The 24,868-nt window shown below is 36.5% G+C and overlaps 1 protein-coding gene across 2 annotated transcripts; it reads left to right on the forward strand.

The window, feature by feature from the left end:
* The first annotated feature begins 1,518 nt into the window (after nt 1–1,518).
* On the forward strand, nt 1,519–21,753 carry LOC117420677 (F-box only protein 8-like). 2 transcript variants are annotated; one of them, XM_034034205.3, is made up of 6 exons: nt 1,519–1,809; nt 12,576–12,906; nt 13,645–13,771; nt 15,610–15,728; nt 16,428–16,624; nt 17,429–21,753. In XM_034034205.3, the coding sequence occupies exons 2-6, from the start codon at nt 12,584–12,586 to the stop codon at nt 17,617–17,619; spliced, it is 957 nt and encodes a 318-aa protein (XP_033890096.1). In that variant the 5' UTR covers nt 1,519–1,809; nt 12,576–12,583; the 3' UTR covers nt 17,620–21,753. The 2 variants fall into 2 exon arrangements, with proteins under 2 accessions (XP_033890096.1, XP_058883719.1); XM_059027736.1 differs by lacking the exon at nt 1,519–1,809 and adding an exon at nt 2,419–2,468.
* Nucleotides 21,754–24,868: the final 3,115 nt, after the last annotated feature.

The following is a 24,868-nucleotide window of genomic DNA, read 5'->3' on the forward strand; positions in this document are numbered from 1 at the left end:
ACTGCTAAATTGATGTCAGTGGTACAGATACAGTACTTCATATCAGTCAGTTTTAAATTTTTGTAATACAGCTGACCACTTCAATAACTGTAGATTTAAACTGTGCAAGAACATGTAAAGAAGCCTAGTGTAGCAGGAAGTTAAGTCACAAAAAACGCCTTCTCAGAAATTGCACTATTAACCGGACAGCAATAATATATTAATAAAGTCGATGTACAAGGGATATTAAATTCCTCTTTTTATTAACTACTACAAAATGTGTACATAATTTTATGAAAATAAAAAGATAACCATAAACATTGTTCTCACCAACATATAATTATATTATCCGGGGGGGGGGGGGGGGGGGGGGGGGGGGGGTTGTCTTGCATAAGAACATAAGAACGTTTACAAACGAGAGGAGGCCATTCGGCCCATCTTGCTCGTTTGCAGTAGTGTAAATAAGTTTTGACCATTTATACATGTCTTTTCCATCTCTCCCAAAACTGCAATGTATTGTAATCTTGCCTCTTACACAGCATAATCTACATCTGTCATAGTTCAGAGAGCTAAGTTGTTGGTGAAGTTTCCGAAGACATCCTTTCAGATCTCCTGTTGCCATCCTCTGTATCTAATAGACTGTGTTTGAATATCTGAATAGAAAGCTGTTTTAAAAATAAATAAAAATACAAAAACATGAATATTTGATGTATAAGGCAAGGGGAGACAAACGCAGGATAGCTATAGCAGTTAATTTAAACAGAAGAATGTTTAAATACTTTGGAAATCTAAGTACACAGAATACGAAAATCATGTTAAAACTTGGTTGCAAGTTAAAACTACAACCATATAATACCAACAATACGTGTAGGCCTAATGATTTAACTTTGTATAAAAGAACAGAATACATATTTGACAGTTTAGCTAAATTTACCATAACTTGCCCCAGTTTTTTTTTTTTTTTTTTTTTTTGGTGTGGGGGTTACTCATCATCTGTATCTCGAATTGGATCTTTAATAGTTGTTTCTCGTCAGTCACACGATAAATCCACATTTATTAAACTAATACGACTGTGTTAACTTCGGCCCTGAATATTACACTCTAGTAAACTTTATGGTACGACATAGACATATTGCACATATTGGTTTGTTGAAGCCAATTTTGCTTTTGCCTGTTGAAACTGAGTGTTTTTCCTTGGAATCTTTTGAGTTTGTCTTTGCCGGTTGCGATTGGGTTCATATAAGACTTTTGATTGGGCGCTGTTGCCTGCAGTGTTGACAACGACAGCTGTAGAAAAAAAAAAAAACCTTTGTATTTTTGAAACGCACATTCGACACAGAGGAAACAGTCAATCCATGCTCCTGATCCGTTTAATTAAGTGTATATACATTATATGATTTATTATTATTTACAGGCCTTGTTTTACTAATTTAGTTTTTTCCAAAATTTGGGTATTTTTTTCTTTGTACGGTACGGTATAAAACACGATAACTTTCTTAGATTTACCTGGTAATGTACGTCATTTCCTCCAACAACAACAACTAGAAACGTCAAAACCGACAACAGCTGCTGATACTGTTGGAAGACGAGTTTGTGACAGATGGGGGGCGGGGAGGTTAGGAGCATTATTATCAGGTTACTAAGCCTTGCTATTTACAGTGTGGTGCAGTTACACGAAGACAGGATGTCATTCCTGGAGCTTCCCAGGCTTTAGTTGTATTTAAATGGGTCGTTTTATAAAGTGATAAACAGGAGAAATATTACTGCAAAAGTTTTTGATAATACTAGTGTGTTCGTCGCGGCGGCGGTGAAACTTCGACTTTACAGGAGGTAGGTGGCGCTGATTTAGTAACTCAACCTATTTTACTTCCAGTGGAGTAGTGATTGAAAAGAAGCGTAACCAATCGCAACATCCTATTTTCTATTTTCTGTTTTTGTAAACCAATCTTGGGGCATTTCGTGCCGCGTATGGTCCCTTTAACAAGTTTGATAGATCTACAAGATGTCCAAGAAATACTGATGCACTCAAAACGAAACTTTCTGTTGTTTTAAATGTTACTGTATGACATTTGTGCAAAATTACATAGAAACGAATGTATTATTCTGACAACATTAACTATTAAACTAGCATACATACAATCTAACAATGATGTCCCTGGGAGCCAAGAAGAAGTTTAATTGTTTCAGTCTTTTGTTTATATATATATATATATATATATATATATATATATATATATATATATAAAGCTCAAAGAGCCAGCTGCCCTAATCGTGTGCTAGTGCTGCAATTACACTGAACCATTAAACGGTGTTATTTTTGTTGTTGTCATTATCAATATAATATTCGCAAGATAAGTGATAATTGGCAATGTTACATGGAAAATAAATGTACCCCCCCCCCCCCCCCCCCCCCCCCTTCACATGGAAAACAGCCACTGATCGATAATTGTCAGAACTGGACATTTCCAAAAGTATCTAGAGAAGAAAATGTAAGTAGATTTTAAACATACTGTTATTAGAATGTGCGATGATAGCAGTATTTTGATTGACTGAATGACAGAAATCCGCATGTGTGTTATGCAAAGACAATATTGTATTAAATCAATGGATTACGGTATACAGTTTAATATAAGTGGACGAAATTGTCCATCCCCCGTGCAGTTGTGTTACGTCGTAAAGTGAAAGTATGGCACAAAGGCTTTCGATTCTCAGTGCTGGTCACACTTACGCTGTACTGAACTTTGTGGTATAACCCTAAACAACACAAGAATAGACTATTAATTTAACACTTCCCCATACCCATAACTTGTCTCACTCGCTAGTTATAGCTATGTAAACTGGTTGAATATAATGAGTGGATAATCATACATATTTTATTAATAATGTGTGTAACAAAAATGTTTTTTTTTTGTAATGTAAATATTGAAAAAAACTTAATCCTACATTTGCAAAAAAAAAAAAAAAAAAAAAAAAAATTAAAATAAAATACTAACTAAACTTTTTTACAATTGTCCGATGATGCACAATGTACTGTATGAAGTGGTCTTCATAGATTGTATGTAGATGTACAATGTAATGCAAGCTGTACAGTAAGTTTTTTGTTTATTCACAAAACAAAAGGAGCATACCAGAAAAAGAACATTTATGCATTAGATGCACTGTCTATCGATTTATACATCCGTTTAAAAACATTTGGGCCAGGAGGCTTGCAGAACTGTTGTTATTTAACCTTCAGCACTGCAGATCTGTATTAAGGTCTTGGAAAGATCCCCTCAAAACAGGCCATTAACTTGGAGTACGATCATAATTGCATCTGTATTCCGTGTAAGACACTATGTTTGTAATTAGTTCATGAGTATTAATGATTATACAGTAGTAAAATATGCTTACAAAGTCATAAACAGGCCTAATGCATCACTGCTGGACTATAACATATTCTGATCATGAGCAAGACTCAGAGGACTCTAAGACGGGGGTAGATCCATAAATACATTTTCCTGACTAGGAAGGTAAAGAGGATTGTAAGTAAGGTGGTATTCACTACACTAATGTTGAAGAGAAAAGTTACCTGTACAGTTACAGAATTATTCTCCCAATTTGTATCTTCTCAACCCAATTATGCACATGTAAAATGCCTCAAAATGTAACTGCCAGGGAATTGGTAGTGCAAAAACCTAAGTATAACAAGTTTTTTTTTTAACATAATACATGGTTTCTAAAATACTGTGCAGTATATATCTGGTAAACAGATTTATAGGCCTACCTTATATAATTTGTGTGCTCTGAAAAAGCACAGCATGCAGTCCTTCTGTTATGAGCTGCTGCTCAGCTCACTGTACTTTTTGAAGTAAATCAATAAACATATTTAACTAAGTGCTAATACTGTTTCAGTCAACTTGCTGAAGGTCACTAATTCGTTAAAGTGCTCTGAATCTGTCATCCAGTTTATAAATAAATACATTTGTTCCAGGAAACAAGACTGAACCAATGTTTTTGTTTATGTTTTATTTTATTTTTTTCAAAGAGATGTGCTGTCATGGTAGGAATACAGTTGTTTTTGTACATGTTGTGTTTTCAACACTTTCTTGTTTGTGAACTATTTTAATGGCTATTCATATTTAAACATGTCCCTATCACTGGAAAATGTATATGACAAAATTGTCTACATAGAGTACTAGTCATATTAAAAATAGGTTGTTGAAGAAGCCCACGAAGACAAGTTTATAAGTTTGTACTTTAGCATCCCTGCAGCAGCTGTGGACCGCTTGTTTTGAAAAAAGTTTTTAGATTAGTAGAGCTATAGTTTTAATGCATTCTGGGCTTTGTGTGGTCTCAAACTGTGTCCTACTGTAGATAAGACTAAAAGGTTTTAAAGAACAGTATGGCATTTATCTCAGATAGGTATATTGTTTTGTATGTATTGATAACACTAATTGCCTCACTTTGAGGTCCCATTGGACTCTCAAAGTTACTGTATACATCTCCTTTAAATGATCAGTCACCATAAATGCAAACCTTTTAAAAGGCTGTGTTTTCAAATGGATTCACAATCTAGGGCATGCCATTGATAGTATCATGTTTACAAATTAGTTGATATCACCCTTCCCTTTGTCTTAAGAGGTCAAGTTAATTGCCTAAAAGAAAAACCTTTGTGTAGAATGTATTTATATACAGTCAGTTCTCGTTAATACGAATTTCAAGGGACCAGCAAAAAAAAAAAGTCTTATCAGTAATTCTTATTCGGAATCTAAAGCCAAATGCATACTGTCGGTTTTTATTGATGTTACGGTAACATTGAATTTACAATACAATTTACAATACAAATACAACTACAGAACAATGAAAAGTATTATACATTTAAAAGTACTGTGCATTTTATTGAAAATACAGCTGTAAGTGAATTATTAAAAAGTATACATTGCAAATGGACTGCACTTGAAACTTGCATGTCCCATTCGATCACAGGCATTTTAAACCACAAAAGTAAGGCGTCCGCAACATCAGGGTACAGTAGTCTCTGCATAGAGGAACACCTCCTAAGAGAACACCCTTGTGGTGAAACTGATTTTTCCCATTGTAAATGCTCCGCCTAAATGAACAGGAACCTTGTTTAAAAGAACTTCTTTTAGGCAACGTTAACGATTTGTTCACAACTGATACATTACTGTTTTGTAACCTGATAATTCCTCATCATCAAACTTAAATTCAAATGGTTTATTCAATCTTTTCAAATGTGACTTGTCATCGCAAGATGACACTGCTTGGTTTATTAAATTTTTCCAGAACCGCCTTCATATCATTACCTCGTTTTGTATTCTGATTTCCACGAGTGCACCTCATCTGTACAAAACGGCATGCAAACAAATGGCGAAACCCGCCACTGTTTCTCTTGCTACAAAAAGTTGGAAATTGTTCGAGCTCTTTAATGTTTTCCACTCTGGTGAGTTGCTTCACCATTCTGTTAAATAATTTTGTGCATGTCTTGAATATTGCTCCTGTACAGTTATTCATAATTAATCTAGAGCTGCTGCTGCATTTTTTAATGTGTGTAGGGGTGCTGTGTTAATTTAGTTTGACAGTTAGTTTATTAACGTTAGTTTGTCTGTTACTTTCATTTCAAATGTTGATGCACGTGCATATTGTGTCTGGTGGTCAACTCCATCTAAAAGAACACTTCGGCTCATAGAACACTTTACTTGCTTCCCGAGGGCCGTTCTCTTAGCTGGAGACTGCTGTACTAATCACAAACATTGATGACTTGCATTCACAGTTTGCTGTTCAGAAGTCCATAAGCATAATTATTATTACCCTACATTTATAATTATGTACCAAGTCTTGTAATTACCACATGGTGGTTGAGGAGGATTTCTAATGAGGAAAACGCTAAACATGTTCAATTCATTAACTTCAAAACAGGCCATTAAACCAGTGGTTAAAGATATTTCATTGTATTCAAATATTTACTGAGTGAAATAAAATCTTAAAATATTTCAATTGATCAAATTAAATCTAATTGAAATAGAGCATTTTCCAAAAGATAACTGAGTGGTTAACAAGGACAAGGCTTAACCTGCTTAGAATGCAGGATAATAATTAGGCTGCTGTATGTTACTGTTACTATGAAGAGTTTAAAGTAGTATTTCAATGTATTTCAACTACTTTAATATTTAAATATTTTCAAATAATAATTGCTTTCCACAAACCGTATTTAAATATTTTCAAATAGGGGGCGGCGACACCAAAATAATTTGCATTAACAGGAAATTGTTGTTATGTGAATTTGTATTATAAGAAACAATTTGCAATAAACAACTGCTACATTTTGCCTAGACCTTGTAGAACATTTGTACTAAGAGGAAATTCGTCTAATCCGAGTTCGTTTTAACAAGAATTCACTGTAATTGAACATGTTTTACCACTGCAAATTGTTCATCAAGTATATCCGTATTTTACAATTTTAGGGTTATAATTTTTCTACTGTTAAATGTCTTCTTTTCTTAAAACACAAGGGAAAACTTGGTACACTGTGAAGTTATACTTGAGGGACTTGTGAAGTGATAAAGAGATTTTGGAAACCTCCAATAAAGAAATAGGAGGTGAGGCTGAGTTGCATTCAGTAGCGGTTTTAGGCACATGCAACCCATGCAATTGCATGGAGTCCCGAGGCAGGAAGGGGGCCCCTGTTGTCGTGGCTCAGTTACTATATTCACTTCAAGTCTGCACCAGAATGAATGACTTATAAGCCATTTTACTATTCTTTTTATCTATACGCCACAAGCCATAAACACGGTTTAAAGCCGTGTGCAAGTTTATGTCGGTATGTGCGCGTAATCATGTAACCCACGATTTAAGCTAAAAAGGGTAAGACATTTAAAAAATGAACTGATTTTGACACACTACAAAGTTTGGTTGCGCGTGCCGTCAGTGCTGCAAACTTCAGTGAAATACACGTATAGGTGTCTCGCACGTAGGGCTGTGTGTTTGAATTAACCTGGAAGCAAATTAAAATGAATGTGTTTCCAGCCGATGTATCTTCCTCGCCTGTTGCGATGCTCGACTACATCTACAAGGGACATTTGCTGGACCTGTATCCTAACCTCAATATTGCCTTGCGTCTGCTTTTGACTGTGCTGTAGCGTCAGGGGAGAGAAGCTTTTCTTGCCTGAACGTGAAATTAATCCAAAACTATTTACTATCTACAATGTCGCAGGAACATTTGACTGGACTAGGGCAGATATCGATCCTGCACCAGATTTGCCAAACTCTAGATTATTCAGCTATATTCAGCAGACAGTTGCTGCGAAACTGTGAGTGGTTTTTTTTGTTGTTTTTTTGCGATTGCTATAGTAAAATTTAATAGTGGCATTGTTGCCCTATTTGAAAGTCATGGTATCGTAGCTTAGTGTTACTAGTAAGAATAGGGAGTAGGGCCCCCAGAATCAAGCTTTGTATGGGGCCACCGCGGGACAAATGGCGCCAATGGTTACATTGGACAGTAAAGTAAATAATGGTTAACTTATTAAATTGGGTTTTGAAAAAACACTTCATCTGGAATTTTAAATTCAAATAAATGATTTAAATAATTATACCAGTAAGCAGGGATGTGGCAACTAGGGGTGCTGGGGGTGTGGTGCACTGCTTTAAACAAGTTATAGAAGGCTGTGTGGTCCAGTGGTTAAAAAAGAAAAGGGCTTGTAAGCAGGAGGTCCCCGGTTCGAATCCCACCTCAGCCACTGACTCATTGTGTGACCCTGAGCAAGTCACTTAACCTCCTTGTGCTCCGTCTTTCGGGTGAGATGTAGTTGTAAGTGACTCTGCAGCTGATGCATAGTTCACACACCCTAGTCTCTGTAAGTCGCCTTGGATAAAGGCATCTGCTAAATAAACAAGTCATAAACGGCTGGTTTGTGATTTTATATTGAAGTTCAGTAAGATCATTAATGTAGCATTATGGATTTTGTTACGTAAAATATTTTTTTATGTAAGGACTGAGGGAATCACCAACCCCCATAAGTGTAATCCTGTTTAACTGTATCGCTAAATATTTATTTAAAAAAAAAAAACGGCCATACAAGTAAGCGTGTTAAAGTGGGACTTACTACTACTACTACTACTACTAATAATAATAATAACGTAATATCAGAACTACCAATATATGCTTACTGATATTAACTTTTTATGAAGCGCTCACTACAAACGAATTAGTCCAGTCTTTTTCGTTTTTTTAATTCTCTTTTAATCGCTGAAGTCCATTTTACCCTCCTGTCTGGATCAGCAGGAATCCTGTAGAAGGAAACTTTATATTTCTGTCCAGAACAAAAGAATCGGGCATTACTGTAATGTTACCACGCTAGGCATTTTGGTCATCTTCTACAGTAATGCTGACTGTGAAAGAGTGTTCAGCTTGGTGACCAAAAACAAAACCCAACACAGAGCCAGCCTGAGCACAGACATGCTAAGTTCACTGGTAACGCACAAAGTCATGATGTCAGCGAAGCAGCAAGTGTGTCACACACAAACCTTTAGTGACACCTTGCTCAGGAAAACCAAGTCAGCCACCTATGAAGCTAAACGTTCAAGATCTAAAAGTGCAGTTTGACCTGTTGGATTCCTTTCTGTTCCAAACAACTCACTTTGTGGATAGCTATTACATTTGGTGCTGACTCAGTGACTATTTACAAGTTTTTTTTTTTTTGAAAGTGCTTCTCTGTTTTAGAAGCTTATACATTTCAATTTGTTATGTTTTGACAGTAAATAAAATACAAACATACTACAAAAATGGCTATTTTCTGTACTTGAAATAATTTTCAGTTGGTATAAATTAAAAAGGTTTAATCTATACCAGGGCTTCTCAAACTCGATTCTAGGGACCCCCTGTGGCTGCTGGTTTTCATTCCAACGGAGCTCTCAGTTACTTAACTAGACCCTTAATTGAACTGATTGTTTGCTTAATTAGACATTTTTACTTGTTTTCAGCTCATGAACAGTTGCATATTTCAAGTTAGCTGTAACATTTGATAAGTAACTTGAACTGCAAGTTTGAGAACTGAAAACAACTGTTTGAACAAAGGGATCAAATTCTACAGGAGTTTTTACAAAGCTAAGCCCAAGGGTCCCCAAATCTCTCCAAAAATAAACATTGTGTAAATCTTTATGTCCAGTGATACACTAAGTTCTAAAAGGGATGTTAACTTCTGGCACCTCACAGGCTAGCCATTGCCACATGCATTAGCCTTTGTAAGGCTTTTTTTTTTTTTTTTTTCCCTTATCTCATTCAAGAGGTGGGCGTGTTTGTTTGCACATCGATTACTCTGTGATGGATTGGGCTACAAACAAAGTAAAGGTATGAATGGAAAGCTTGTGACCTCCCCTACAACGTGATCAGGGAGACTTCACCGTCATCAAGGTTGTAAGACCAGAGCAGCAAAACGCAAGCTAGTCGATCACATTTGTTTTGGAAGCATGGGGGTACTAGACACATTGCGAATGGGATATCTCAGCGGTGAAATGACGGATTCGAAAAATTCCTTCGCGGTTTGACGGTAGGAAAACAACGATTTTGATATTCATCAGCTTTTTTTCTCTTTTGCTTTTGTAATAATATTACAAATGAGTTATGAAATATAATGTTTACGTGCAGTTCCGTGTTCCGCCCACGGGACTAGAGGGCGTAAAACTGCAGCTTCTCGTTTCTGAGTCTCTGTCCCTGACGGCAACAGCCTTGCCAGTGATGCTACCCTGTCACAGCTCATTTATATATAAAAATATACTTTTATTTTGTCGCAAATCATATTTAATGCAATGAGTTGAACTAAAAACAGTAGCAGTCAAACTATAAAAAGACTAAATAGTTTTACTAAAAGTATTGGATTGTGAAATATAATGACAAATACATAAAAAAAATAATTGTCTTTGTCAAGTAATGCCTTGTATTTGAATGTAAATTCTCACTAACATAGCGAAGGAATAAAGAAATAATGTTATTAGCCAAATCTACTGTATTTATTTGAGTGTGTTATGTGCTTCACCAACCACTTTCCTCATGTTTCTAGCATAGAATGTTGAACAACAAATTTTATTATGTCACTGCAGTGACATTTAGCCTATCCAACCCACTTCACAATTAGAAACATCTGAGGAATGTTTCACTGGGTATAAATGGTGGAACACTAGCAGTGGAATTAATACAAGCTGAAAATTAACACTGGTGTGAGCTGAAAGTCACGTACTGTAATTAATAAAAAGCAGAAAAAAGCTCTTGTCAGTCCAGCAAGTCTAAAGTCTTAGAGAGGCACATGAATTAAATGTCCTGTAAAAGTCAAACTCTAATACTGTAAAACAGAAAATGTTGACATTCTGGATTGCCTGACATGTCTCAAGTTTTCTAAAATAAGGCTTCTGTTTTCAGTCTGTATTCATTGTGGCAGCCTAACGTATTATTATAATAAGTAAACAGTATGTTGTATGCAGTTATACAAATCCGTTTTAAGGTCTCATTTTACCAAAAAAAAAAAAAAAATTGGCTTTGGAGAAAAAAACTCAAGGGCTGGTTATTTGTATGCACAATCTTTGCACAACTATCTAAATTCCATGTGCCTAACTGTAAACTTAAAACCACAAAACCCTTTTCCAATATGTGTATATTATTTATATTAAACTTCTAATCTAAACGTGTTTCTAGTCTCAACACAAATCCCAAAGGGGACTGATAACTCTTTTTAATACCAGCTTTAGTAGAATTACACATGTGATTTGAATTGCGTAAAGGAGATTTTTTGCATGCAAAGCTGTCGTAAATTTTTTCAAGGGTTATAACATTGAACATTGCAAGAATATGTCCTTATTGCATCTGGTATATGAGTCCTGTAAATATATGATATTAACTTTATTAATTAGAAAAATCAAACTGTAACTCAAAACACAAGAAAGTGTAGAAGAGATTTTAGAATTTAATTAAGCAAAAAGCAGCTTGATAATACTGTTTGGAATTAGCAAAAAACAGGAATTGCTGTGCGTGACCCATGATGAAGATACTAGACTGTCTGTCTAGCTTCCCAGGTACTGGCCAGGAGAACGTGTTAAACACAGAGAAGATTAATTTGTAATCCTTTTGTACTGTACAGTACATCTCACCAACCAAAAGTCCTGATTCCTGTATATGACAAGACTGCTCTACATTGCCCACCATTTCCATCCTGTGCACAAAAAAGAAATCGCCTGGATGAAAGAAAAAAAAAACAAAAAAACAGGCACAAACCTTTTGGCCATCTCTTTTCTGGCTTTGTGGTCTTCTTGTTCATAAATAAGCTGTCTGTTACCAAAGGTCTACTGTATATGCTTATGACCAGATGGCTTGTGGTGACATCAGACCAGGAAGAGACAGACTCAGTACTATGGGGTAGGAAGCGCTGTTATACGTTTTAATTATAAATAAAATATTTAAACAAACTAAAACACTTTTGAAAACAAAACAAAACAGTGGCCAAAACAGACAGACAAAACAAACACTAAATAAAATTGTGCTGGTGTAAAGCCAGCATGAGTAGCAGTTGTTATATTTTACTCTAAACTTACGCCTCGCTTTCTCATTCCACCTCAGCTGTGCTTGGGCTCGATTGCTTGCTAATAATTGAATTGTGCCAGGTACATTCTGCACGTGAAGTGATTTGGCAGGATTAACCCTTCCTTGCCGACATAAAACAACACTACCCAAATACATGTATTTTAAATAATAACAACACATAACACAAAATAAACAAAATGCGCACAGGGGCAGCTCTATTTTTGTTTTGCCCTGGGTTTGGTAGGCTGCCCCCCATGCTCCTTCCCTCAGATGTATCTTCCACAAAGTCTGTGCCTATGCTATTTCTTGTCTGTGCTGTTTTTGTCCTGTATCTCTTTTCTAAACCTAAAAAGTAATCTAATATGTAAAGATACTGCACTGGGCTGACCCAGTAAGCAATTAACAAGAGCGGTTGTGTCTGCCCTCAAGTAGGACAATTAACATACTATAGAGCTTTCAACCTAAACCTGAGGTTAAGAACTGGGTTCATAAATAATTTTTCTTTATGATACAGAATACAGAGTGGAGGCACATAGTATGAATCGGATCTTCGAGTCTAACAAGGGCAACTGTTTGTTTTTCATTGGCTCAGTTACTTTCCTAAGTCTCTCAGTTGTTTGTGCTTTAAACACAATTAAAAACAGATTGGATGAATAACAAAATAAATATTTTATCCTGAATGTAGGTAGTTATTATCCTCATTAAAGTTGCTGACAACAATAAATTGAAACTGCTTTTTCAACATCAGTATTTTCATGCACACTATTATTAGGCTTATTAAAGCTTAGGAAATATAGATCCACCACACGATATCTTTGTCTGAAAGCTTTTAGAAGGTTTTAGTAAAATGTGATATTTAAAATAAATAACAGGTGGTAATACACATTACAGTCCTTGTTTTCATTAAGTTGAGCAAACTTTTAAATGTTTCATGGAGATGCTGATGGATTTAATTTTTTCTTCTGTTTATCAATGGATACACCATTACAAATAAATGCCCTAAACCGATTTGATCATTTCTGTCATTTTCCAGGTGTGCAGATGGGTCAGGTGCTGTGGAGGGTTGCTAGAAACCAGCAGTTTCAGCAAGAATACAGTGAGCAGGGCTACCTTCCAAGGGAGTGTGGCAGAAGAACGGCTGCTGCTGCTGATAATGTCAACCACCACAGACAAGGCCAAGGTGGAATAGATATCTACCAGTTGTTGAAAGCTAGGAAATCCAAGGAGGAGCAAGGGTTCATTGACTTAGAAATGCTTCCGCCTGAGCTGAGCATTACTATCCTGTCTTACCTGAATGCTACTGACCTCTGCCTGGCATCATGTGTCTGGCAGGACCTAGGTAAAGATGAGTACCTGTGGCAAGGGTAAGTGAACTATATATTCATGTTATGTGTAACAGGGAATTTGGTGGAGGGGAACCCACTGTGACTTTTGATGTTACCTTGAAGAAACCAGTAACGGTGGCCTTATGTCACAGTATACATCAACCTGTACAGAAAAGCCTATGAAGACAGCTTCTGATTAAATTGTGAACATTTACTTGAAAGTATATCAGAGTGGGCAGGATAGGGGGTGGGTATTGCAAATATTTACTGAAAGCACCCACCCCTATCCACATTCTAGTGTCAAAAATGTGTTTACAATACATTTTATGTTCAATTACATATCTATATTTTCTAGATCTTTTGTAGGAAGTACATTGTTTGAATTTAGATGATAAAGTAGTACTTTTAAAAACTGCCCCCACCACACAACTAAAGTCTCGGAACTCAAGAAACCATTTGAGGTACTGACTTCATATTTGCAGTGTTCGCATAACCCTGAAGTATGTATTGGTGATTCTGACTTTGACCTCTGACCTAAAATGGCTGCCATTTTGAGGTCATGTGACTGACTCTTTGTACAGCTTGTAACTTTTTAGTATATATATTTCTAAACTGCATAGAGTCAGGATCCATAACCCATGTTGTCCAGTAAAAACCTGACTCCCTGATACTGACCATATAAATGGTTTATAAACTGTTCCTTCAGACATGCTATGCAGTCCCAAGGGATGTTTTGTTCACAAAACATTTCTAGTTGAGTTTGGTTTTCTGTTTCAGACAGTGCAAGTCCACGTGGGGTCACTGTTCCATATACAATAGGAGATTGCCATCTGAGTTCTCCTACAGAAAACTCTACATGCAGCTAGACGAGGGCAGTCTTACTTTCAACGGCAACCCTAATGAGGTAAATATAGCCAATGTATTATTTTAATTCTGTTTAATGTGATAGAAATGCATAGTGTTTTTGAAAATGTTTGTACTCGGTGAAAGGTGTATCATTACTTTTGACAGTAATAATCAACTTGTGTATTAAATTGAAAAAAACTATGTTTAGCCTATTTTTTTCTTTTAATAAAACAAATGTGCTGATGTTACTGAATAACTGTAGATATCTTTACCTCATTAAGACAAGAAACAATTTTCCAAAAGGCATTTCTTCCAATAAACAATTCATTAACTTTAAGTACGTCAGATTTAGCTCTTAATAAAATATAAATGTGTTTCATCTAGGTTTCTACTGTATCTCTAGTGCTAAAACTGCAGGCTAGCTGATGGAATCTGTGTTGTAGAATAGCCAACTTAGGTCTTTGTGTTCATAATTTGAAATGCTTTTTACGTTTTCAAATTTATTAAATCCATTATAGTTTAAAAATTACATAATCTTAATAAAGTATAGGAAAACAAAGTGATTTTTAGTCACTTTGTTATTTATTGGAACGTGTATTTTAATATTTATATATTAAAAAGTTTTACAAGAATAAGCTCATTGAGATGACACACAGTTTTCAGGCTAAACCTCTGAGACAGACATTGAAACAGAATAGCTGTGTCAAATTCTATACTTTCTTTCATATATTGTACAAAATACCTCTGGTAAGATTTTCCTTTCAAAAGAAAACTTATGTATAAGTTTTATGTGTTTTGAAGTCATGGCTGAAAAGGCTTACTTATACAGTATTTAGTTGATAGTCTAATGTAATGTAATAATAAAAGATACTGGGAAAACAATTGTGCTTCTTAAGGTTGCATTTATTTATGTTATATGAAATTTACTAAGTTGTGCAATGTTTGTGAAAAAGATAATCTAACATAAAAGTTTTGCTCTTCTAAGAGTTTCTCCTTCATCAATAAATTCCTGAGTTTACATTTTTAACAGACCAGTACTTCACTGAAATCCATGCACTAAATAATTTGAAATACTGGAACATCTTTTTATTGCTGTTGTGAAGTGTTGTTAGTACTGTGATTTTTAAAGGCAGATTCTAGTTTGTCTTAATAGCTTGGCATTAGTAAATGCATTCAACTTTTGTGAATAGCATGAAAAAGATAAATTGATATTTTGCCATCTGAATGTATCTTAAATAAGTATGCTGTTTGTACTTCACCATATTGTACATCATACATCTAAATCATAACCTTCATTAGCTTAAATCCTTGTGTTAATGTTGAATTCCAGGCTTCCGAGTGGTGCATGTGGTAAAGGCACTCCAAGTGAAGTGCAGGATGCGCACTATAGCCTGGAGGTCGTCGGTTCGAGTCCAGGCTATTCTATTGCCGACCATAGACGGGAGCTTCCAGGGGGCAGCACACAACTAGCCGGGCGCTGCCCGGGGTGGGTAGGAGGGCTTAGGTCAGCCAGGATGTCCTTGGCTCACTGCGTACCAGCGACCCCTGTAGTCTGGCTGGGCGCCTGCAGGCTTTCCTCTAAGCTGCCCAGAGCTGCGTTGTCCTCCGATGCTGTAGCTCTGAGGTGGCTGCACAGTGAGTCTGCAGTGTGAAAATAAGCGGTTGGCTGACGGCACACGCTTTGGAGGACAGCGTGTGTTCGACTTCGTCGCTCCTGAGTCAGTGCGGGGGTGGTAGGGGTGAGCTGAGCCTAAAAATAATTGGGTATGCCAAGTTGGGAGAAAATATTAAAGTAATTGGCGATTACTAAATAAAGAAAAATAAAATGTTGAATTCCATTGGTAGTTGTTTTTGTTTTGTTTTTGTTTTGTTTATTACTGTTTGTTTTTGTTTTAGGGAATTGAGTACTTTATGTCAAAGGGTATTCTGAATGACCACCCAGAGGAAGTTGCTAAGTTTATATTCTACACAAGAACACTAAATTGGAAGATGTTAAGGATATATCTTGATGAAAGGTAAAGGGTCTTACATGTATTTAAAATGTGCTGTGATCTAGCTTAACTCTTTGCAGTCCATTTATTAAGTGCGTGTCAGGCGCAGTCAAACGGGTTTAAAAGGCCTGCATATCAACAAAGCACTCACTAGGCATCTCCAGCCCCGCCCCATCCTTTCGTTCGCTATTGCTTTCACATATGCTAAGAAAGAAATAAATAATAATAATAATAATAGTCGTACATACCGATCAGTCATCTCCTGATCACTCGTTTTATCACCAAACTCCTCAATAATGCGATCCAAGTCTTTCTTTTATTACTATAACAGCTCAAAAAAGCTCTGCAAATATCCATGATATTCTCTGTGCGCTGATTCAGTAACAACCAGCTTGTTTCCTTATGGCCGCCCCTATCTGATGCCAGGGGCAAGTATGATTATTCATGAGATACGCCCCCTTTTTTTTTTTTTTTTTTTGGCTTGTCTCGGCTCCTGTCGTTCCCACTCGGCCATTGAATGGTTTTCTTGGCTTTTTCTGGAGAAAAAACAACTAGAAACCAATTTTTTCCATTTTTTTTGATGATGTCAGACAGGGTCCGACATTGGACCGGATAGGAATAATTGCAATGTCGGACCAGGTCCGACATAGGACCACAAAGGGTTAAAAGTTTTGTGTCTTTTACATTCTATTTATAAACATTTCACTTTTTTGTTTTATCCAGGAGAGATGTTTTGGATGAGCTTGTAACACTTCACAACTTTAGCAACCAGTTCTTGCCCAATGCACTGCGAGAGTTTTTCCGGCACATTCATGCACCAGAGGAGCGTGGCGAGTACCTTGAGACTCTCATTACTAAATTCTCACACCGGTTCTGTGCATGCAACCCTGCTTTGGTGAGAGAGGTTGGTCTAAGTCCAGGTAAAAAGTTCAGAATTGTTTTAATGTTAATCTTTCTCAGGTTCTGCTGAAAAAAAAAATCTTAATGGGGTCATTTTAATGATCTAAATAGTAGCGGGGTCTAAATAAATCATTTCTTTGGGAAAATACTGTTACGGTTAATATTTAAAAGGTGATAGGCCATTGTTAGTCCCAATATGTTTAGTCTTGAAAAGTAATGTTACTGAGAAATTTCCCACATTTTTGGGACAAGAAGACACTGAGCAAGTTACTTCAGTTTTCTTCTCTCATTTCACCTGACAGTCAACCTAAATAGCATAAGATTGGCTCACTAACAGCACAAGATATGACAACGCAATTGCTCTTTCTTTTATAAATAAATTATTAAAAGCTTACAGAATTATGTTAACTGATATGACATAATTCTGCACATATTCTAGCAACAGTGACCTTATCATGGATTTATCCATTTAAACCCATTATATTTTTGTATTTCCTGTTTTGTATAGTACAGCAATGTGCTTGTTTGCTATGAATTGCCAGTAACAATGAGTAAGTCAAAGTTAATACTAGAGACCTTGGTATTGCACCCTTAATGTAATTCACTCTCAAGCTAATCACATGCAGGCTTAAAGTGTTAATGGTGAAAGCCACTGCATCATCCAATCAAGATTCCTCATTCTAATAACGTCTAGCACAGCTCGGCTGTCTTTATCTTCTAAAAGGTGAATGCAGGCTATATTAGGAATCTTAACTATAGAATTAGTTTACTAAAAAACACAATACACATTGTAACTGGTGTTTCAATTTGTGCACTCTTTCTAGATGCAGTCAATGTACTTTGCTACTCCCTGATTCTGCTGTCCATCGACCTGTCCAGCCCACATGTCAAAAACAAAATGTCAAAGCGAGAGTTCATTCGAAATACTCGCCGTGCTGCTCAGAACATCAGTGAGGATTTTGTGGGGCACCTCTACGACAACATTTATCTTATCGGCCATGTGGCTGCTTCATAGAACAAAACATTGCAAGTAATATTTGCATAAAAAGCAGCAAGCGCACATAAAATATAATCATGCTATAGACAAGGGGTTGCATTAGTGCTGGTCATTCTAACCTCTATAATACAATCAATTATTAAGTCTTTACCGTGCTAACTGAAGGATTGTGTGAAGAATACTATTTCTGTATTTTTTGTTTGTTATCATGGTTTGCACATGTTGGTGCCAATAGACAGCATAGAATAAAAAAACAGTACTCTGAATAACACTGACATGTCAAGTTAGGACAAGAAAATGGTAATTGTGGTAAGGGGTTTCTTAAATTAAGTTGCGCATTAAACCCTAACTATTCTTTTTTTGTTTTTTTATTGTGTGTGATGTGTAAATATTCAACTAGAGAGATTTATACACTTAATTATTTTATTGTATTTTAACTAAATAATTTTCTCTAAAATGAGCGAGTTGTTTCTTTTTGTACATTGTACATTATTTATTTCCAAAACACTGACTGGAATACAGTATATCTGAAATATTTGTAAACCCTTCTTATATCCTCCTTTTTTTTCTTGATATTCAAATTTAGAAGCTAATAGATGAACGACGAATAGTATTTGGTACATTAATTTGCACTTTTGACAGACAAGTTTTAAATGTATAAAATTTAACAAAAAGTATTGTCATGCAAGTAAAAGGTGGGGTTGCAGTATGCAAATGTGTCAGATAAATTGAAAAATGTCATACATCAAGGTAGTATTTTTGTCAGGTATTCCAGAAGGTTTAAGTGCGGTAATGCAATAAGCACCGTGAAATTATCAGAAGCAGGTCAGACAGAAGATTGATAAGTGAATGGCAGAGGACCCTGGTTGAGAACGAACATGACATTTGACCCAAGAGTGTTGTATGTTTGCGCCGTAATTTCACTTTTATCCTTAATTTGTTTTAAAGGCCAAAAAAAAATACCTATTCCCAACACAAATATAATGTAATACAGTAGACACCTGTTAATCCGTTTCAATAATTCCTATTTTGATAATCTGTGCGGTTTAATACAGTACATTGTCAAAATGTATTAGTGGAGAAATCATCTGATCTATGTGGAAGCAGGTATTCACTCTCTTCATTAGTGCAGAATCTGTGCGGAAGTGGATGGTCATCATTTAATATAATGAAATTGAGTATAGTATAGTGCAAACCAACAGACAGTATTGTATTGTAGTTACTGAAACCAGTGACAAGCGAGCAGAAAGCAGATTTAAGACTCTCTTAGCCTGGCAGCTGAATGTGAAGAGCAGTTATGACAATTAGATCAGTGACTTTTTTTAAACCAGCTCTCTCTGCCTCTGAACAACGCTGATTATGTATAGTATATGTTTTTACCGTTGTTGGAACATTATATTTTATTTGTATTGTTGCATTTTTTGAGTTTTCAATTAGTAACACAAAGATTTCCCAAACAGTAAACTCAATTTTGCCTAATCCATGTTTTTCACTAATGTGGGCTCAAATTGGTCCCAAGTCTGCTGTACTGTAATCCAAGTGATACATTTACCACCCAGATGTCTGAACAAGTGATTTCACGTAGAAAGAAACAGTATTTTGTTTTGGAAGTAATTGAGATTGAATTTTGCATTGTAGATTTATATGATGTGAAAAATGAGTTACTAAAAGCACTGTTGCGACAAAATAACCCTGTATACATGAATGTTAAGACAAAAGATTCATGATTAAAATACTGAAAGTTGTTACATATGATCATGACAAACACATGGGTCTTTCCTATACGAAAATAACTCACACTAATATGTGTTCTATGTGTGTTTTTCAATTGCAAATTGATTATATTGGCACATGTGGCAGGATGGCTGGGTGGGTGACGTCACCAGACCAGGAAATACACAGACTCTCAGGCATGGTACTACAGGGTGAGTCGCCAATGTGTTCTTTCGTTATTAAATGAAATAAACAAAACAAAACAGAAACAAAATGGCACAGTGGCCAAAATTAAACAAACACAACCCTCAACAAATATCACGCTGGTCTGAATCCAGCACGCGTAGCAGTTATTGTTTTCAATTTATTCTCTCTCCTTCTTTCTCCCTTCAACCTTATGAGTGGCTGATGTGCTTTTATGTACGTGGCCATCTCCAAATTAGTAAGCACTTAATCAATTTGGAGATGGCCATATTTCGCTTAACCTCATCCACATTGCCAAACAACAACAAACTACAATACTCTACATAATAATAATAATAATAATAATAATAATAATAATAATAATAATACAATAAATATAGGGGCAGGCGTAACTAGTCACAGCTCAGTTACTCATTGGACTGGTTGAAACTGCCACACCCTTAGCCCATAGACATGTTTTTTTCAAATGTTCTTGATTCTTTTAGTTCCTATCTGCCCCACATCTTTGCTATTATTTTGACAAACCAAAAGGTGCTATTTGTAAAGGTTATTAGTGTAAATAAGCAAGCACCAAAGATGCTTGATGAATTTATTTTTTATTCCATTGTTTTACATCAATAAATTGTTTTTCTTGACACTGACATTTCTTAGTAAATATGCAGTTTTCAGTCATATTTACAGGCATTTCATGCATCTATTTCAATACATTTTTGCAAATTTCCCAGGCCATTTTTACACCAAAATGAAAAAATGTTGTGAATAGAAAAAAAAAAATTGTTACGTGTTACTTTTTTAGTAACATTTAAGAGTTTATTTCCTCTGACAAATCTGTCTTTAGTCTCATAAGATCCCTATCAGAGATGTATGCACATTTACGTGGTTATGTTATCCGCAAGACAAATATAAGTTGTATGAGAGTTCTGTGCAACGGGCATGATAGTGGGTGCTGGGCACCCTACTCATCCCTCAGGATGTGGCTGCATTATCCAATTATGACACGGGAGTTCATGGAATAGCATTTTTTTATTTTCAGAAATTATTTTCACCAGCTGAAGCACTACTGCGGTCAAAAGCGGGTCATGACAGATTGTACTCGTAGACTTGTTCAATGTATGTTGTTGTTGGGTTGTTTTTTTTAGTTTTTTTTTAAATTTTTTTATAATGAAACCAATTCATAACTAGGTTTTCAATAGTAATTCTTAAGACCTGAAAATGCAGCCAAATGACATGGTTTATAAAACATCTTGTATTACGGTTCAAAAACACTTGTTCAAACATTTGGGTGGTGAAAGTATCACTTGGGTTACAGTATTACTCTCTATATTTGTGTTGGGAATAGGCCATTTTTTGTTTTAAAAAAAAAACAAAAACACGCCTGGCCTTTTAAAACAAATTAAAGATGACAGTGAAATTACTGCACACTGTTATGTACGGCAGTCCACCACTATACTGTAATCTTACATTATATCGATAGAAAGCGGTATAAAACAGAAAGAAAAATTGCAATTACATTGAGAATGTTGTATTTTAATTTAAGACTACAAGTAAACATACCCAGTGCATATGATAGCCCTCAACTTCAGTGCAAATGTCTCGGAGATGGAAAATGGCAGTGCAACAACATTCCTGCTGCAGTGGAAACCCTGTAAGTTTTACTGTTGTAAGTATTGTTCCTATAGAACTGAAGTAACATTTTCTACTTTTCTTTTTCTTTTAAACTTCCTTTGATTGTATATTAAGAATTACATTCACTCAAAAAACTTCACTTTTATACTACATTATTATTGCTAATGTATTTGTTTTACTTTTATGGTATTATTAGTAGTAGTAGTAGTAGTAGTAGTAGTAGTCGTAGTAGTAGCTGTCTTTAGCAATAGTCATAGTACCTCACACAAAAGAATGCAGACCAGCAATAGAATCATGATGTCAGCAAGTCACGTTAAGTTTTTAATGAGATTTAGTATTTCACTGTATGTTGAGTACAACAGAGAAAGGTGGTTCTCAAGTTGAACAACACTGAAAACCTGGAAGCCTGACCTTTTGTTATCTGTCTTGCCTGATCTCAGGACAAAGACAAGTGTTACATGAGGCCAGCCAAGAGGGGATATGTTTACAATAGACACACTCAACTGTGTATTTGCATGTCAGCTGGATGTGTTGTGAAAACAAGATGTACAAGCTGGACCACAAAGAGGGCCAAATGTACTGCTAAAATAAACAGGAGTGTTCACAATGGCTGGGTGTACATGCACTTAAATCGACTCTACAGTCATGACTGTGTGACGTTGTCACGCGAATACATCGTGAAACAGCAAAAGGACGTCCTTTTGGCAGCGCGACTTTAAGGGCAGGGTCAGTCCCTTTGTCATGATAAAAAATACCTGTAAAAACCCATCTTAACCGGAGCAGGAATCGTGCTTGTGGCTCACGAGGTTTGAGCAGTCAAGATCCAGTTCTTCTGACTTAATCTCACATAATTTCCAGCAGAAAGGTCATACAAAACATACACACACACACACACACACACAAAAAAAAAATATACATTTATGGACTAATTTAACACTAGAACCGCCACGGTTATCCTCATACCCAAAACTACCGACGGCAGTCATTATCACGGTACATTTTAAACATCATCAATATTAAAATGAAAGACAAACTATCAGATACAACTCAACTCTGATCGAAATGTTTCTGCTGACGCATTGGGGCTATCTTCAAGATGAGAGCTCACTTACTGATATTTTCCTCTGTGCATTTCTTGTACAAAACGAAGGAATTGATGGCTGCTAGGTCCAGTAGAGATAACAACAGGCTTGTATATATAAAAGAAAAATAGAATATTGTAGGTTATATTCAATATAAAAACATATTGTAAATGGTGGTTGTAATTTTTATTAAAAAAAATTCTAAGTAGTAAAACTTGTACTTTGTAGAAATTATATTTTATATAATTGTGTGTGTGTGTGTATTGGAAAGGTAACCAGACAAACAAGTAGCTAATGCGTGGCGTAATTCAGAATGTGTGTGACAACAGGTGAATTCATTTTTCTTGTTAAATGTTTTTATCTTCATGGCAATGCATGAAGCTCTCCTCGTGATTTTCAGTCATTCTTTTCCTACTTAGTAAGCAGACACAGACATTTAAATATCCCCTCCCCTAAATGACTATGAATTGAGTAATCTGCATTGGTACATCGATTTTGTTTCCAAAATCAGAACTGCATAGCAACGCATTTTCTGAAAAGTAAGGCAAACATGTGGTGAGGAAAACTGTCATGACTTGTGCATGTAATTACCACCAATGTTTTAACTTTAACATTGTTATCCAGGTTCTGGCAGCAGCAAGGTGTCATCTTATTAAGGAAAATAAATCTAAGCGTTCAAGCAGACAGATATTCAGCACAATTCTCTACTTACTTAAATCCCCCAACTATGGCTAGCCCACAACCCAATCAACATTGCAACGTTGTGGTTGAACCACGGCCAATCAGTGACTGCAATCCCTAACTGCAACAATGTAGTTGAACCCTGGCTAATCAGTAGGCTGTTAACCCTCCCCCTCCCCTAGCTCTTGTCAGGTGCGCATGCAAGGGCTTCGCTCAGCGCCGCGTAGCTCCCCAGGCTCCCTGGGGGGAGGTTCAACTGCATCAGCTGTGCGTCACCTCTCAGCACTCCAGTCAGACGGCTTGCCTTCTCCGCCACGCTCCAGCTGTGCAGCTTTGCCCAGTGTCTCGCGCTGTACCTGGAACACTTCCCAGCTGCTGGTTCCATCGAAACCCAGGATCTTTACTGTGTCAAGTTGCACTTTTGCCTTCAGACTTGCTCCCCCTCTGCTCTCCTGTGCTGTGGTGAGCTGTTCCCGCAGCCACCCTCCTGGACCGGTCTCCTTTTTCGCCACCATCCACCCGGGCAGTGGTGGTGTGTCGGCTGTGGCTGTGGCTTCCTCCAGCTCGTTCTTCACCTTCCAGGGTCTTTGCTCCATCCCACTTCTGAACACCAATGTAGCATTTTAGCAAGCATGAAGCAGGTATTCTCAAAACGGCAACTTGTTTATTACGCAACAGGCAATCAGACAGATATTCAACACAATGCTCTACTCACTTGAATCCCCCAACCACAGCTAACTTGCAGGCTTTTTTACAGCCCAACTAAGTCCTGCACACAATTCTGCATGGCAATGCAGTCCAGCACAGTTCAAGCACAGTTCTACAGATGCCCCCACAAAAACAAAGTCCCAGTGTCAGCCCTTTGGTACAAAGTGATGGAGTGTGTTATCTAGGTCTGCAATTTGATACTGAAGCAGCAGAGGGTGCTGCATGGAGGCTAGTTGGAGGTGCAATGCAAACCTTTGTTGCATAGAATACTGACTTCAGTATATCCTGTTATCAGATTGGTGTTCTAATTTAATGATAACATTTTTAATTACATTTTAAACAATAGTTTCTGCATGGCTAAGGGTTTGTATTTTTACAACTGTCATTACTGTAAAATGTTCTTGCAAGTCCCTTATAATTTTGCTGCCAATTGTTAAGTTAACTTTATATTCACTTTGACTCTAGTGAAGTCCTTTTATCCTGCCACTACTTGATAGATTACTTCCTGTGCAGAATGTATTACCTGAGCCTAAGGCCGCTACACACCAGACGCAATGTGGGTGACGAGATACTTTTGCAGCGATATGACAACACAGATGCAATGCGACAGGTTTGCAAACTGCCAGATCTATAAAACTGTTAAAAATAGCAATTGACAAAACTATCATCAAGACAGGTACATATTCGTCAACATGATGTGGAAATTATGAGTGTCTTCTCTGACGGTATTTCAACATATATGGTAATAAATCGTAAATGCCAGGCTTATCCAGTTCCTTTGAAATGGACTCCCATATTTCTTTCATATCTCTATCTTTATAATTGCAATGATCTTTGTCATAAAGCTCTGGGTATTTTTCCATGGCAAGTATTCTTGTTTCCTCCGTCATTTTGGATACTGCTTCACCTTGGACACCATGCATTGAAGCTGTTCTCCAATTGCTCAATTCCCTAGTTGTCGCACAACAAAATCGCTAGAAACAGGATTCAATCCTATTTATTTTGTGTCGCTCCAGTGTCCCCCCTGGTGTCACCCCTGCTTACATTTGGTGATATACTATTAAAAGCTGCACAGGAAGTACATCTTATGTGTAGTGCGGTGTTAGGATAGATAAGTAGGCTTTACCGTGTCAACTTGAAAAAAAAAGTCTGAAGAGTTACAGCTAAATTATAGTACTGAGAGATAAGCCTTTTTTTTAAGCTAACATGTTGTTTAAAATGTACCTTTAATGGAGTGTATTATAATGACTCAT

This window comes from Acipenser ruthenus, chromosome 1, assembly GCF_902713425.1.
Source record: "Acipenser ruthenus chromosome 1, fAciRut3.2 maternal haplotype, whole genome shotgun sequence".
In the NCBI taxonomy this organism is placed as follows: domain Eukaryota; kingdom Metazoa; phylum Chordata; class Actinopteri; order Acipenseriformes; family Acipenseridae; genus Acipenser; species Acipenser ruthenus.

Coding starts and splice junctions, on each gene's coding strand:
- LOC117420677 (XM_034034205.3), top strand. CDS start 12,584: ATGGGTCAGGTGCTGTGGAGGGTTGCTAGAAACCAGCAGTTTCAGCAA. Junction 12,907..13,644: donor GATGAGTACCTGTGGCAAGG/GTAAGTGAACTA, acceptor TTTCTGTTTCAG/ACAGTGCAAGTCCACGTGGG. Junction 15,729..16,427: donor AGGATATATCTTGATGAAAG/GTAAAGGGTCTT, acceptor TGTTTTATCCAG/GAGAGATGTTTTGGATGAGC.